The 14,759-nt window shown below is 40.2% G+C and overlaps 1 protein-coding gene across 2 annotated transcripts in view; it reads left to right on the top strand.

Moving 5' to 3' along the window:
- Window positions 1-14,759, top strand: part of MOCOS (molybdenum cofactor sulfurase) — a 256,930-nt gene that overhangs the window by 20,190 nt on the left and 221,981 nt on the right. For both annotated transcript variants that reach the window (XM_069958248.1, XM_069958247.1), the window contains exon 3: window positions 1,456-1,522. In XM_069958248.1, coding sequence (XP_069814349.1) covers window positions 1,456-1,522 — 67 coding nt within the window. The remainder of the gene's footprint in view (window positions 1-1,455; window positions 1,523-14,759) is intronic.

The raw sequence follows: 14,759 nt of genomic DNA, 5'->3' as shown, positions 1-14,759 counted from the left end.
TTTTGGAATCACAGACAGATATATGCATGTTTTAACCAAAGAATAAAACAATTGGTGTATTGAAGGATTAGCTGGAAGTTGTATTGTCACATTTATGTCACAAGCCAGAGCAGTGTGCCAGCCAATATACAATATACAATACAATATACAATATACAGCCAAGTCCCACAACTCTCTTTTTTCAGTCTAGTTATTTTTATAATGTAGGATGCAGGTAATTGACTTGTGACATAAGCAACTGGAAATAATTTTCTTGTGCAGAATATACAGGTAGTACAGTCTCTTAGACACATGAATGTTACACAACTTTTATGCATGAGTAGAGGTTATCTTGGTCACTGTTGCAATAGCAGACATACTGAATACGGAATTGAAATATTTTCTAGCTGTATTAGTGACATATACTCTTGTTCACTGTTGCTATGATATAAGGATTATTTAAAGTTATACAGTCCAGTTAGATGAAGAACACCTAGGATGGGACCTTTACAGCTTGGCTTACTGTGGATACAGCTTGAGAAACTTACTCACAGGTTTGACACTGGTATGATACCCTATTGCAGGGTGTACCACAGACTTGATCACAATGTGAAAGTCTTTAGGTTGCTTACGCTAGTGGGACAATCAAAGGCAAAGCTACAGGCAAAAGAGGTCTTTGCGCAGCATTGCTCTCTCTGGCTAGCAGGGCATTTAGATGACAAAGTGGATGCAGATGCCCCCTGTCATGGACTGGCACAAACCTCAAACTGACAGAACTGGTGACAGTGACAGCAATAGGGCCTAACTTATTGGCTGAACTATTCTGACTAAGAAATTCTTACCAGCAGGAGCAGTACTTAAAGGGAATCTGTCAGTTACAATTTATGTTCCAAACTGCTGACACTTATAAATAGCTGGTTGGGCCAGGATACACATGGTATTGTTCATATATTAGTCTGTGCTACCAGAATATAGAAAAATGCTTTTATTCTCTAGTAAAAAGAAACTTAAGGTGCAACAAGCTATGACACCCCTTCTTAGGGTCCTATTAGATGGACCACCATCAATCAAAGCGGCTCAATCAATAATGTAAATGAACGCTCATGTATTGAGCCTATTACACGGCTCGATTATTATTTAGTTAGGGCTTCACGGAGTCATGTCCATGCAGCTCTTGCCCTAAACTATTATACATTACCTCTCCGTGCTGCTGGTCTTCTCCTGCCCTCTGCTTCCTCCCTGGCGCTGGGAGCATGGAGAGGTATAACAATAACAATGTGTAGCGATGTACAGTTGGCGGACAATGATTTTGGTGTCGGACCTAAAGACACGGTCAGTCTGATTCGGATTATCCCTTTGTGTAATAGGGCCCTAACTCCTTAATATTGTATTACATTGCTATGTAAAATAGTAAATTTAATTTCCTATTGATGTATTTTAGAAAAGCTAATTTAGCATACACATCTGCATTTTTAGGTAATCCTCATAGCAGCCATTTAAGCAGCAGACTGACCCATGACACAATTGAACATGTTCGATACAGGTAAGATGATAGTTGCTATTTTTTGTAAAATCTCCCTATATTCTATCCTGCTTTCTCATCATTTAAGATTTATCAATGTGCTCCTAGCAATCCATTATAAAAGTTTCTTGACCAGTTGATTAATTTTGATGCTTTTTCAGTTAGTTATTTTAACATTTAAGATTTTTTTTGTCACAGTTACTGTATGTATAAACTATAATTTCAAAAAAGACAAATGTCCATATAGTTCAAGAAGGAATAGAACGGGATAGGGATTAAAACAGTGAGGGTGTCACACGGAGGTAGTGAGCCCTAAACTGAGCCCAGCCCTCTGTCCTTGCCTATTTGGAAACGACGGCCAAGTAGCAGTTCCCACCTGGGTGAAAGTCCCTATACTGACTTTGTGCACAGAAGGGGGATGAAATAGAAGAGTCACCAGTAGGGATAAGCAAACTTGAATGCGTCGTGTATCTGTTTGTTCTACTGCAACAAAGTTTGTTGAAAGCTTGTACGCGTCACCGTAGCCCTGGCAATCCAGGAGCCGTGTTAGAACCCACCCCCGATCAAATGGGCACTGCGCTAGAGGTTGAGGACAGCCCAAGTTTAAACTGGTGTGTAGGTGCAGGTGCAATAAAGAATAGACCAGAGTCCAATAACTTAACCAGAAGAACTTCCGTTCAGTGTAATACAAGATGATAAGAAGACTTTGGCATGCAGGTGCAGGCAGAAGGTAGTCATAGTAGAATTTGTGAAGTGAGAGTAGAGCAGAATCTTGAGGACCCTGTCCAATGAAATAGTGTATTCTGCCGGGATAGCATAGTTGAGGATAGAAGTAACAGAAGAAGAACATACTTTTACTTACGTATAGATACTTTGGATCTGACGGCCTTTTGCCCTATAGTGTCCTGCTAGGGTAGTATGAGGACCCACGTCCCTGTGCTGGCTTGGGCATACTTTCCAAGACCTCCCAGATTAGCTGTACGTTACAGTAGGATAAGTAGGCTTGCAAGCTCCTTTGTCCTACTGGGGCCAGTACCTAACCTCAGGTATACTGCCCTGTGTGTTGCTGAAGTTATCCCTGGAGTGGATAAGGTTTTCCTCAGAGGACGTCACTCTCTCCTTAGGTTTTTAGCACTGCATGCTAGTGATAGTTAACAGCAGTAAAAGTCTCTTGGTCCCTAACAAAGGCCCTGGCCTGAGCCAGGCCCTGGCTTCACTGCAGCAGGAACTGTGTTCTGTGTCTGTCTCTCTCTCCCTCTACTGACTAAAGAAGACCTTTCCCCACATCAGGATCTAGCTCCTTTTTATAGGGGTTACCTAGCTAGTATGTAATTGGTAGGGCTATGTGTGTGGGGAAAAAAGAAGAAAGATGATAGGATGAAAGAATAGGGAAAAGACCTGTACCTTTAATAGGAGCAAACATAACAACATAACATAACAACATGTGGCAACAAAAGATAACCCATGAGACCTTCAGCTGTGCTTAGTACAATATACATAAGAAATAGAGCAGTGACACCTAGAGGGGAAAAACACAATACACTTTCCTTTATCCCCTTTTGTGAGAACCCGAGTGAGTTACTTTGCCCAAGTGCATAAGAACTTAATGGCACACCTGTGCTGGGACACTACAGCTGCAGACAGGGAGTGCTGGATAGGTCGAAAAGGGTCAGAGGCCTTTGACATAGTTTAGGCCAGTGTATATAAAAAAGGCGGATTCTCCTTTAATTTGAACCACAAGTGCGCTCAAGTGGAGACTTTATGTGATTACTTGGCAAAAAGTGCAGTTGGATGGGGTTGTCTACCACCCACTCCTTTGCTGCTGAAACTATCGACCCCTCCCCCTCAGCCCTTTGCAAATCTGCTAAACACTATAAGCCCCAGGTGATGGAGCTGCTTCCATGGAGATAGTGGTGCAGCCACCTTACCCAGTTGAACGCCTGCAATGCACCAATACCCAAGCACTTGTGGAGGATGAGGATGTGTCAGATAATGGTGAAACACAACTGCCAATTTAAGACACTTTGAGTGATCTGGAGACAGTCGTGAAAGGCAGCGTCGAGGAGTGGGTGGAAGAGCTTTATAGAGCATGAGTGCTATTACTGTAAATAGGATGTGATTTTTCCTGTCTGGTACTGTGCACTTCCTGACATGCTCGGTTCAGAACACCACATCATGAGCCTCCATCGCCCCTCGTGTTACTTTATTTCCTTTATTTGTATGTTATTTTACACCTGGGGGCACGTGTTTCTTTTCAATTATCTGGTGCATGTGCATCAGTGCAGTACTTTATTGGTAACTTTTTAGTGTGCCAAATGTCCAGCGAAAATGTTTTTCTTTCAAATTACCTGGTGTCAGAAAGGTGAGAGCAGGAGAGGTTTTCTATGGGTATTTGCTCCTGCTCTGGACAGTTCCTGTCTCAGCCAGAGGTGTCAGCAGAGACAACTTCTTCTGAATGTAAATAAAACAACACTTACTGCAGGATATATAGTAGCTTATAAGTATGGGAAGACTTTCTAACTGTCTGACACCAGTTGATATGAAAGATGAAAGTGAAATTGGATGCTTCTGCCACAGATTGGAATATCCCGCAGATCAGCAGACTTTGTTACAGGTATGCTTAAAAAGGACACTGACAGCACGAATATGCATATATCCATGTTGCTAGTTTCCCATTGCCGATCACATGAGCAGTGCATACGTACATTCCGCACTGCTCTGTGATTTGGCCTGTTCCTAAAAAAAATCATCTTTATCCCCAGACTGACAGTGTCACAGAGATGTGTCTTTGACACTGTTTTCGCCCGCCCCAAAGAACCTCTACTCACCAAGCTCTCTGGCCGATGCTGTATATATGCTGAAGATATGTGTGGTGAACCACCAGATTGTGTTATAGCGGTGGGACAGCCGGTCACTTGCTAGATAGAAGTGTGACGCCACTCCTAGGATGGATTGCAGAGATGCAGCCGGACCTCAAGATGTTGTTACGTGACGCCGGTGCCAGGTGGGCACACCGCTGTGATGGCACACCTGCTTTTAAGATGTAAGGCCGGTTGTGCCCTTTCACCCTGTGGTCAGTGTCCTGTCGGGTTTTTTCTCTCAGTTTTCTAGATGTAGTCCCTGGAGTTCCTGGAAGAAAAAAAATAGCTATAGCTCCACTTGGAACACTGATTTTTGCTTTGATGAAATTTTAGATAGATACATTTAATTGGTTATAGTGATATCATCATAATGTACTAAAGATACAAGTTCACTGTCAACTGTAATATAATAATACCAAATAAAGTCTCAGCTGGGTAACCGCTCAGTGAAGAATTTGGCATCACTCAATTAGCTTTGAACATGAAAAAAATATATAGCTAGATTGCTTATGAATTAATTGGACACTTTTTTGACTGATTATATAAAACTAATTTAAATAATAGTATAGCATTGTCAAAAATAAACACACATAAACAAGATGCGTACTTCAAACAGAACCTGTGCGCAACTCACCCTCCACTGAATTCTGGTATACATTCTAAAATGAATCCAGTCCTCAGATATAAACCAAATTAATAATGGATACCGATCATCAATGTCCTAACAAGCTGTAGAAGGTGTCCCAATAGGAGGATCTCATAAAACAACACAGTAGATATATATCACAACCACTGATATAGCCCTCGTCAGTGCACGGAGTGATGCAACACATCCGACCTGGGTATATTGGAGCTAGATTCCAGCTAGAAAATTCAACGTGTTTCTGAAATACTCAGATTTCTTTTGTCAGAGAGCATACTGGTTGTTAGTGGATCTGTAGATGGATTAGCGATAGATATATATATAGATATATATATACTGTATTGTTATATGAGATTCTCCTATTGGGATATATTTTACAGCTTGTTAGGGTATTGATGATTGGTACTAGAGATGAGCTAACCTCGAGCATGCTCGAGTCCTTTCGAACCCGAACTTTCGGCATTTGATTAGCGGTGGATATAGTCATTGGCTGTATCCATGTTTTCCAGACAACCTTAGAGCTTTATCCAAGTTCAGCAGCCCCCGCTAATCAAATGTCGATCGTTCGGGTTCGGATGGACTCGAACCCGAACCCGGTTTGCTCATCTGTAGTCGGTACCCATTGTTAATTTGGTGTATATCTGAGGACTGGATTCATTTCAGAAAGTATACTAGAATTTAGTGGAGGGTGAGTCGCGCCAAAATTCTGTTTGAAATACGCATCTTATGTGTGTTTATTTTTGACAGTGCTATACTGGTTCTTTGAGGATGGTTTATAGGCCCCATTCTCGTTTTGTGCAGCACCATCTATGAGCTAGCGGTACTACTTGGTTCCAGTCTTTATCAAGACGGGAATCTTTATTTTAATTTAAATAATAGTTTGTGATATATATACAGTAGATTACCTAATATTTTAAGACTTTACTATGCCTTAAAAACACCACAGTTAGGGGATGATAGCCAAGATTTGCTACTTCATAGAAAATACACAAATTATAGATATGATACAGAGCAATGTTTAATAGCTGAACATTCTGGCTTCATGTAACGCACCTTAATGCAATTAAATTATTATTATTATTTTTTTAACATGACATGTTTTTTTAAAATCAAGTAGCGTAATCACTCACTCTTGAGGAAATAAATTAGAGAATTACCTTGTAATTGCATTTCTAAAACAAATATTGGCACAAGTCAAAAATACAGATCAGATCTCACAGAGCTCTTAGCTAATTTAAACGAAACACAAACCCAAGAAGAAAAATTAAAACTATGCAAAGATTAATAAAACTCAATCAAGAGGAAAATTTAACTTGTAAATGGGACATTGTTCCCAGTCAGCCGTGTGTAAAATGTTGTGCAGGTATAAACATAATGGCATAAAGGAAAAACAAACAGGTGTAGGCTATGTTTACACAACGTCAAAAATAGAAAAAATGCGTCCAATTCTGATATTTTAAAAAAGTCATTTTTTTCCACGATTTAACTGACTGCAATGGCAATGCACTGAAGTAAATAGGAAGATGGACATCCAATACACACAATGCATTGAATAATTGACATTTTTACCACGGACGTCAAAATAATGAACATGATAATTATTTTCAGATGTCTTTTGCAAACAGCGGACGTTTTTTATTAGTTGTTCACACATTTTTTTCTTTTGTCACCGTTCTTTCTACGTTTTTACTCTTAAATTCTATGGACTTTTCAATTAAGCCACACTCAAAGGGCAATTAGTAATCCCAAACTAAAATAATGTGCAAACACCAGTCATTGCACGCAGGGGAGGCCAGACAGTTAAATGACGTCCGTTATTTTATACTCAAAATAACGGACATCATTGTCTCCTGGTAAGCATGCATAGTTTATACTTAGCCTAAATTGATGTACTAGTTGATGTATAACCTGCAGGTTTAGTTCCTAGAGTCCTAGGACAGGTACTTCCTGTGTTTGGTGTCCTTTTTTTGAACAGGGAAATATCAGCATGGACCACATTTTTTCCATATGTATAACATTTATTTAAACACACATAACTTAAAAAATAAAATAAAGGAAGTATATTGCAAAACCACTTACGATCACAACCCCTATTAATTTCTGTAAAGAAAATTTTTGTGACAGCTAGGAACTTTAGAAAAATGACTAAATATTGATAGAAAACACAAACAAAAAACAGCAGTAACACCTAAAAAGAAAAAAACAAATTTACAGTAGGCTGTAAAGAAGTAATTTATATAGTTTGGTTAATTTGATAAAAGTAATATTTAGTCATCATTTACCAATCTGCAGTGGCTTTCGGGACAAAATACTTCTTTATTAGATAGCAATGTGATCCCCTTTATAAAGCATCAATAAAGGGAGCTGTGGACCCCCAAAACGTATTGCGCTGGTATCCAATAAAGAAGTATTTAGTCGCAAGAGATTTGTGATTTGCTGGAACAAAGACTTACAGCAGTTTTTACAAATCTCAAAGCTGTAATGCACATTCTATATGAATTAAAAACAATCATAAACAACTGTGCACACCTGGGTATAAATTAAAAAGCTGGTTACAAATGGCTACAAATGTTAAAAACATTTAAAATTCTAACCTACACATTCTGGGGATAAGGAGTGTGTCACAACATTGTTGTGTGGCCTAATACACCACCAAGTGCACTCCAGGAACAGGGGAAACAACAGTGCGGTATACTTAATAGAGATGAGTGACCAAATGTCACAAACCAAGATTCATTATGAATTTGCAAAACAGTTCAGTTTAAGGGTATATTCACACGAACGGACTCGTAGCGAGATTCTCGCTGCGAGTCCGGCAGGTCCTGGCAGTTCCCACACACTACATACTCGCTGCGGTCTGAACGACTATGTAATTCTGCTGCCCTTAACCCCTTCTGCTCCCGCCCGGCTCCCCCGCTGTAAGCATACATTACCTCTCTCCTCACTGCACGGGTCCGGCGTCCTGCTCTCCCGTCCGGCCAATCAGTGGCTGCAGCTGGGCAACACACTGATTGGCTGGACAGGAGAGCAGGACGCCAGACCCGTGCAGCGAGGAGAGGTAATGTATGCTTAAAGCGGGGGAGCCGGGCGGGAGCAGAAGGGGTTAAGGGCGGCAGAATTACATACTCAGTATGTAGTGTGTGGGAACTGCCAGGACCTGCCGGACTCGCAGCGAGGTTCTCTCAGTTCGTGTGAATAGACCCTAATACAGAAAAAAGGGCCTATGCTTGCTTGTCCACGCACCCTTGTGACCTCCTATGGGTCTCTGGTGTTCCTCGACAGCTTGTTTTGTATATATTTATTTATGACAGCATGTTTTTGTTCCAATGTTGCTGTTGGAACATGCTGTCATAAGTAAATATACACAAAACAGAAAGTAATATGTGTAATCCCCGTGTACGCTGATTGTTTCCTACCCCACAAGCTTGTCTTGACAGCAACTTGGAACAAAAACATTGCTATTATATTGATATCAATAAAGGTTCGGCAAAATTAATTCTATATCCACAACCACAAGGGATTAGTACATATAGTTGTTAGATTGGTTTGTCACTATAAGGTCCATAAACCTGCAGTGTTTAATTCTCCGCAATGGACATAGGCAGATATTATGCAATACTCAATGATGTGCTTAGTTAGCTTGATAAAATCAGCACAACAGTGGTCTAAGATCTGTAAGGGTTCCCTTTTTGTGTGGCAGTTTTCAGGCCTCAAAAAAAACACCAGGAAAAACTATTTTTTTCCATACATATGCATTCTTTCTGGCATTTTTTATGCGGTTTTTGACTTCATGTGTGAATAAGCGTTTTTGTGTGGTTTAGGTGTTTTTGTGTGGACCCCGAGCTTTTTTTTCCTCTGCCATCGCATGACCTAGCTGCTGGACCACAAAAGTTGACAAAAAAAAAACAGAAAAATTGCCATACACACAGCAGTGGCTTTTTTTTTTTTAAAGAACCAGAGCAATCCCATTAAAGGCTATGGTTGAAAAAACACCACAGTTTCCCAAAAAAGTCACACCCTCAGTCTGCTGTGTTTTGGAAAAACTGCCAAAGAGCCTCAAAAAAGCCAGAGAGGAGAGAAAAATGCCACCCCAAAAGAACGCCATGAGTGTAAGGCAAAATTCATAAACTTCCTTTGACTTCCGGCTAAAATCTGGCTAGGCGTCCATATTCAGTAGCAGAGAATCCTGGAAGTGATTTTGCAAAAAAATAAAAGGCATGGCATATTATTGGCAGTTTTCCAAGATTTTAAGCCAGTGTGAAGCCAGCCTAAGTCTTCTACACACAACCTGGGTATAATAAGCATTAAATCCAACAGATGCTCAGTAATAACTTGATGAAAGTTACGCGCAGTGATTGATTAGACATACATTATACTTAGCAGTCTTAGGCTATGGTAACACTACGTAAGTACCGTAGTGATCACGGCCGTTGTTGATCACGGGAGGGAATTTCAGACATATAGTATACACTCCGGCCTGGATCCCTAGTGGCACTGCAAGAAACTGTCAGTTTTCTGCAGCCGCTATTCATTGAATAGCGGCCGCAGAAAACCCTGTCAGTTCACACAATGGAGTGTGTGGCTCTGGCCGCACGTTGCATTGTGCGCAGTGGGGAATTCAGGCAAGCATGGATGCACCTGTATCCGAATTCAGCGGTGGTAAAGTTCATCCGGCCGGTACTGCAGTACTGTTCCGTAACCCGGCCGGTCTCTTACAGAGTGAGAACATGGCCTTACTCTATATTGTGTATGACATCATTACTTTTAGGATTACTTGCTGTACTACACCATGCTGGCCACTTGGCGGTATTTCTTTCTATGTACATTCTACTCTGCTACATCGATAGGATGGCAGCTACAATAGCAGGTTCTATTGTTACATTGGTTTATTTCTTTAACATTTATCGCTTATCCCCAGAATGTGTACAGTAAGCTAGATTTTTAAATATTTTTAATATTTGTAGCCAGTGTCAGTAAAGCTATTTGTCATATTTCTCACTTTATAAGATGCACCTGACTATAAGACGCAGCCCTGGTTTAAACAACTGAGAACAGGAAAAAAATATTTCATGCTATTTAAATTTACCTGGTGGTCTAAGGCTGTAAAGGGGATAATGCATTAAAGGGGTCAAAGTTTATTGAAATGAAAGGGCCACTTTTAACACTCTCCATGACAGTACTTTATACCCACACATACAAAGCTCTGTTGCATGTACAATACACACAGCTCTGCTGCATCATTCACAACCAGCTTATATAACAAAAAGTATGGTAATGCATATCCATATGTGCATCGTTGTTTATGCTCTACTTGTCTGCTTGTCTTTTGTTCATATTGGAGGACATTTATCAAGACTGACGTACAACTACGCCAGTCATAAATAAAGCCCCATCCCCAGTTTCTCGGACTGATTTATTAAGATGCCTTGCCGCACCCCCACCACCAACACCACCCTCCCAACGGGGGATACGGCTGGCTTTCACTACAGAAAAGGGGTAAATCGGCCTTTATTTCATGTCATACGCCAGGGGTTCATTATGATAAATGTCCCAAGAAAGCAAGAGAAAAGAAAGCATATGTTGTATAGGCAAACTGGCACACCAATTGTATATAATAGTAAAAAGTACATTATTGAAGCAAGTAAAAAAATACTAACAATGAATTGGTCCTATTTTAAAGACACAAAAAATACATACTCTAGGAAACATCAAGTATGATGTTGTCCAGGACAGCAACCCCATGCACATACTGTATAGCAGGCTATCCTAATACAATAAAGTAGCCACAGTACAAAGCTGTATAAGGGATATCAAAGTGATACAGAGAGATCACACACCAAAATAAATGGTAGTACAAAATATTCCTTGTGCAACAAAAAAGTAGCCAAACATGTAATGAGCATTGACCAAGGCTGTTATATATGACCATAGTGGAAATTAGGGATGGCCCGAACCGAGTTCGGTTCGGGTTCGTACGAACCTGAACTCTCGGCAATGTTTCCCGCTGTCTGCCCTCTCCGTGGAGAGGGTGGATACAGCAGGAGGACCGCCTGGAAAACTGGGATACAGCCATAGCCATAGGCTGTATGCCAATTTTCCAGTCGGTCCTCCCGCTGTATCCACCTGCTGCATGGAGCGGGCAGACAGCGGGAATCTGATGCCGAGCGTTCGGCAGTTGCGGACCATCCCTAGTGGAAATGTAACAGGCAAAGGACTGGGTGCCATCCACAGGAGCCCCAAGCATTCTGTCTGTACACCCAGACTTTATCAGGGGTTTCAAGATATGATACTTTTTTTGTGCAGTATATCATTGTATTCAGTGGTTCCCCATTTTTTGTTCTATCATAAATCATGTTCTAAACTGCTGACAGCTGTTAGACATCTGTTGAGTCAAGGGGACACATGGTACCTTTTTATATATCCACCTATGCTTTCATAACATTTTCTCCTGTACAAAATTTCCTAAGCCCCTGAAAGCTGTATTTTGTCCACTAAACTAAATTGTCTACCATTACACTGCAGTACATGTTTGCATACCAGCTAGGGCAGGACACAGTGTGGAAATCATATTGTATATTAAAATATGTTATTTCAGGTTCCTATTAATATGTATAGTGTATTTTAAAGTTAATTATTGGATTAATACAGTGCATCCTGCAAGCATCCCATTTCTGGCCATGTAACAGGAGCCAAGTGTTCAGCCTTATTCAGGAGATTGGTACTTGGGCTTAAACAGCTAGATGATTTTTCCATGGTACAATATTTTTGTAATGGTTTATAAGGATGTCAGTGGTAGGGTAATACTTTCATTGCACATTGTTTCTTTTTGTTTCTTCCTTTAATACCCAGCTCCCTTAGAGAGATATTTATAGGTTGCATTTGTTTTTTCTTATTATAGCAATCTTTCTTTTAATATTATAGCAATTTATATCCTTCTGCATCCTTTAGATTTGTCTTTCTTTACTTATGTTTGCAACAGGTGTTTCATTTTCTATTTTAGCTCACCTTAATGCCCTTTTCCTAGCTGTGTTAAATTTGTTGTAGCTTTGAAACAAAGCTTCTGCACAAAGATATTCATGACTTCTTTCCTCATTTTTTGTCCTTTTGACTTTGTACACTGTGCTAATATTCAAGGTTTGTTTGCTCAAGGTTTCCTGTTGTGTAAGTAATGTTTGTTTTTTACTTTTCAGAATTTAGTTGTAGTCTGACTTAAATTGCACAGCTTTAGTGTAACATACATGCCTGAGTTGGTCACAAATGTATATCACATGATTATTTTTAAACACTCTTAATAAGGATGCTATTTATAGCTGTAAGGCTTTTATTTATAGCTTCATTTTGGGCTGTATGAACGAGAAGACATGTTTTCATGACTGATCACTGCACAAATGTTACCACTGGCAGAATGTACTGTATAAACTATGTGGTGCTGCTAGTTATCGGTATGTAACAATAATATAAATAATTAGATGTGCATTTCCAGTAGAAAATATATAGTGCTTGAAAAGAGCGCCTCTTTAACAATGAGTTCCCTTTAAGAGAAACTTCAACCCTTGATACCCTCCCTTTAAGAGAGACTTTGGTACCGTCTCTTTGAGTGACTTTGGGGCAGACCCTTTAAACCCTTAAGGACCAGGCCTGAAATGGCCTTATGGACCAAGGCAAATTTTATTATAGTTCTTGGAAAAGCACTATATTGTAATCCGTATTCTTCTTCAAACCATTTTCCTGCGATTGATACAGCCTGAACCGCTTTGCGCACAGACTCCGTTCAAACTGCATTTCGAAGCCCTCGGCGGTTACAGGTGTGCGATCCATTTTTGCACATATGCAAATAGCTGAAATATAGCAGCCAATAGAAACTCTAAGGTCTTGTCAGTCAATGCCTCACAACATCCACACAGTCACATGTCCACTATTGGCCAATAGAAGATGTAGAAGATGGAAGGTCCTTTACGATTTTGTCTCACTGACATGAGTAATATTGTCATGGTAACCAAGCAATGATCTTTACCATTTTACTGTAAGTAGCGGTGTTCAGTCAGTAAAGTAGCAGAGCTGAGCCAGCCATGTAGTAGGGACAGTACCCAAGCCGCTCTTGAAGGGATGATACCCAAGCCACTCTTAAAGGAACGGTACCCAAGTCGCTCTTAAAGGGCAGGTACCCATGTCGCTTTTAAAGGGACAGTACCTAAGTCTCTCTTAAAGGGACGGTACCCAAGCTGCTCTTAAAGGGACGGTACCAAAGCTGCTCTTAAAGGAACGGTACCCAAGTCGCTCTTAAGGGTGCGGTACCCAAGTCGCTCTTAAAGGGCCGGTACACAATTTGCTCTTAAAGGGGTATTATATAATTTGCTCTTAAAGGGACTGTACCTAAGATGCTCTTAAAGGGACAGTACCCAAGTCGCTCTTAAAGGGACGGTACCCAAGCCGCTCTGAAAGGGACGGTACCCAAGCCGCTCTGAAAGGGACGGTACCCAAGCCGCTCTGAAAGGGACGGTGCCCAAGCTGCACTTGAAGGGACAGTACCTAAGCCACTCTTAAAAGGGACGGTACCAAAGCCGCTCTTAAAAGGACGGTATCAAAGTCGCTCTTAAAGGGCCGGTTCCCAAGTCTCTCTTAAAGGGCCTGTACCCAAGTCACTCTTAACCCCTTAAGGACCGGGCCTGAAATGGCCTTAAGGACCGGAGCAAATTTTATGAATTTGACCAGTGTCACTTTATTCATTAATAACTTCGGGATGCTTTTACCTATCCGGCTGATTCTGAGATTGTTTTCTCGTGACATATTGTACTTCACATTTCTTGTAAATTGGAGTCGATACTTATAACGAATCTTTATGAAAAAACCCAAAATAGCGTGAAAAATTGTGAAAAAATGCATTTTTCCAACTTTAAAACTTTTCTGCTTATACAGAAAATGGTTATACCACATAAATTATATATTAAATAGCATTAGCAACATGTCTACTTTATGTTGGCGGCATTTATTAAACTATATTTCATTTTTTTTAGACAATAGGAAGCTTAAAACATTAGCAGCAAATTTCCAAATTTTCAGTAAAATTTCAAAATCAGATATTTTTAGGGAACTGTTCAGGTTTAAAGTGTATTTGAGGGGACTGTGTGTTAGAAAGCCCCACGAAGCACCCCATTTCAGAAACTGCACACCCTAAACTCTGCAAAAGCACATCCAGAAAGTTTTTTAACCCTTTAGGGGAGTCACAGAAATAAAAGCTAAGTGTAAGAAATTTGAAAATTTTAATTTTCTGTGCAGAGATTTTATTGTAATCCAATATTTTTCATAATTATAAACCTATTACCAGAGAAATGCACCCCAATATTGATTGCCCCGTTTCTGCAGTTTATAGAAATACCCCATATGTGGCCCTATTGCGCTATTTGACGCAACCACAAGCCTCAGATATAAGGGAGCGCCTAGTGAATTTCAATGGCTCCGTTATTTTTGGTCATTTTTGACTGTACCACTTCAGGTTGGCAGAGGCTCTGGGGTGCCAAAACCTAAAAAACACCCCTAAAGGGACACCATTTAGAAAACTACACCCCTCAAGGAATGTAACAAGGGGTGCGGTGAGCATCTGGACCCCACAGGTGCTTCACAGATTTTCCAAACAATATGGCTTGAAAAAAGACTAAAGTATTTTTTACACTAAAATGTTGTTCTAGCCTTCAATTTTTCATTTTCACAAAGGGATAAAAGGAAAAAAAAAAACACAAAACATGTAGCGCAGTTT

This window comes from Dendropsophus ebraccatus, chromosome 2, assembly GCF_027789765.1.
Source record: "Dendropsophus ebraccatus isolate aDenEbr1 chromosome 2, aDenEbr1.pat, whole genome shotgun sequence".
Classification (NCBI taxonomy): domain Eukaryota; kingdom Metazoa; phylum Chordata; class Amphibia; order Anura; family Hylidae; genus Dendropsophus; species Dendropsophus ebraccatus.
The sequence above is the reverse complement of the archived record's forward strand: the minus strand, read 5'-3'. Positions and strand labels throughout refer to the sequence as shown.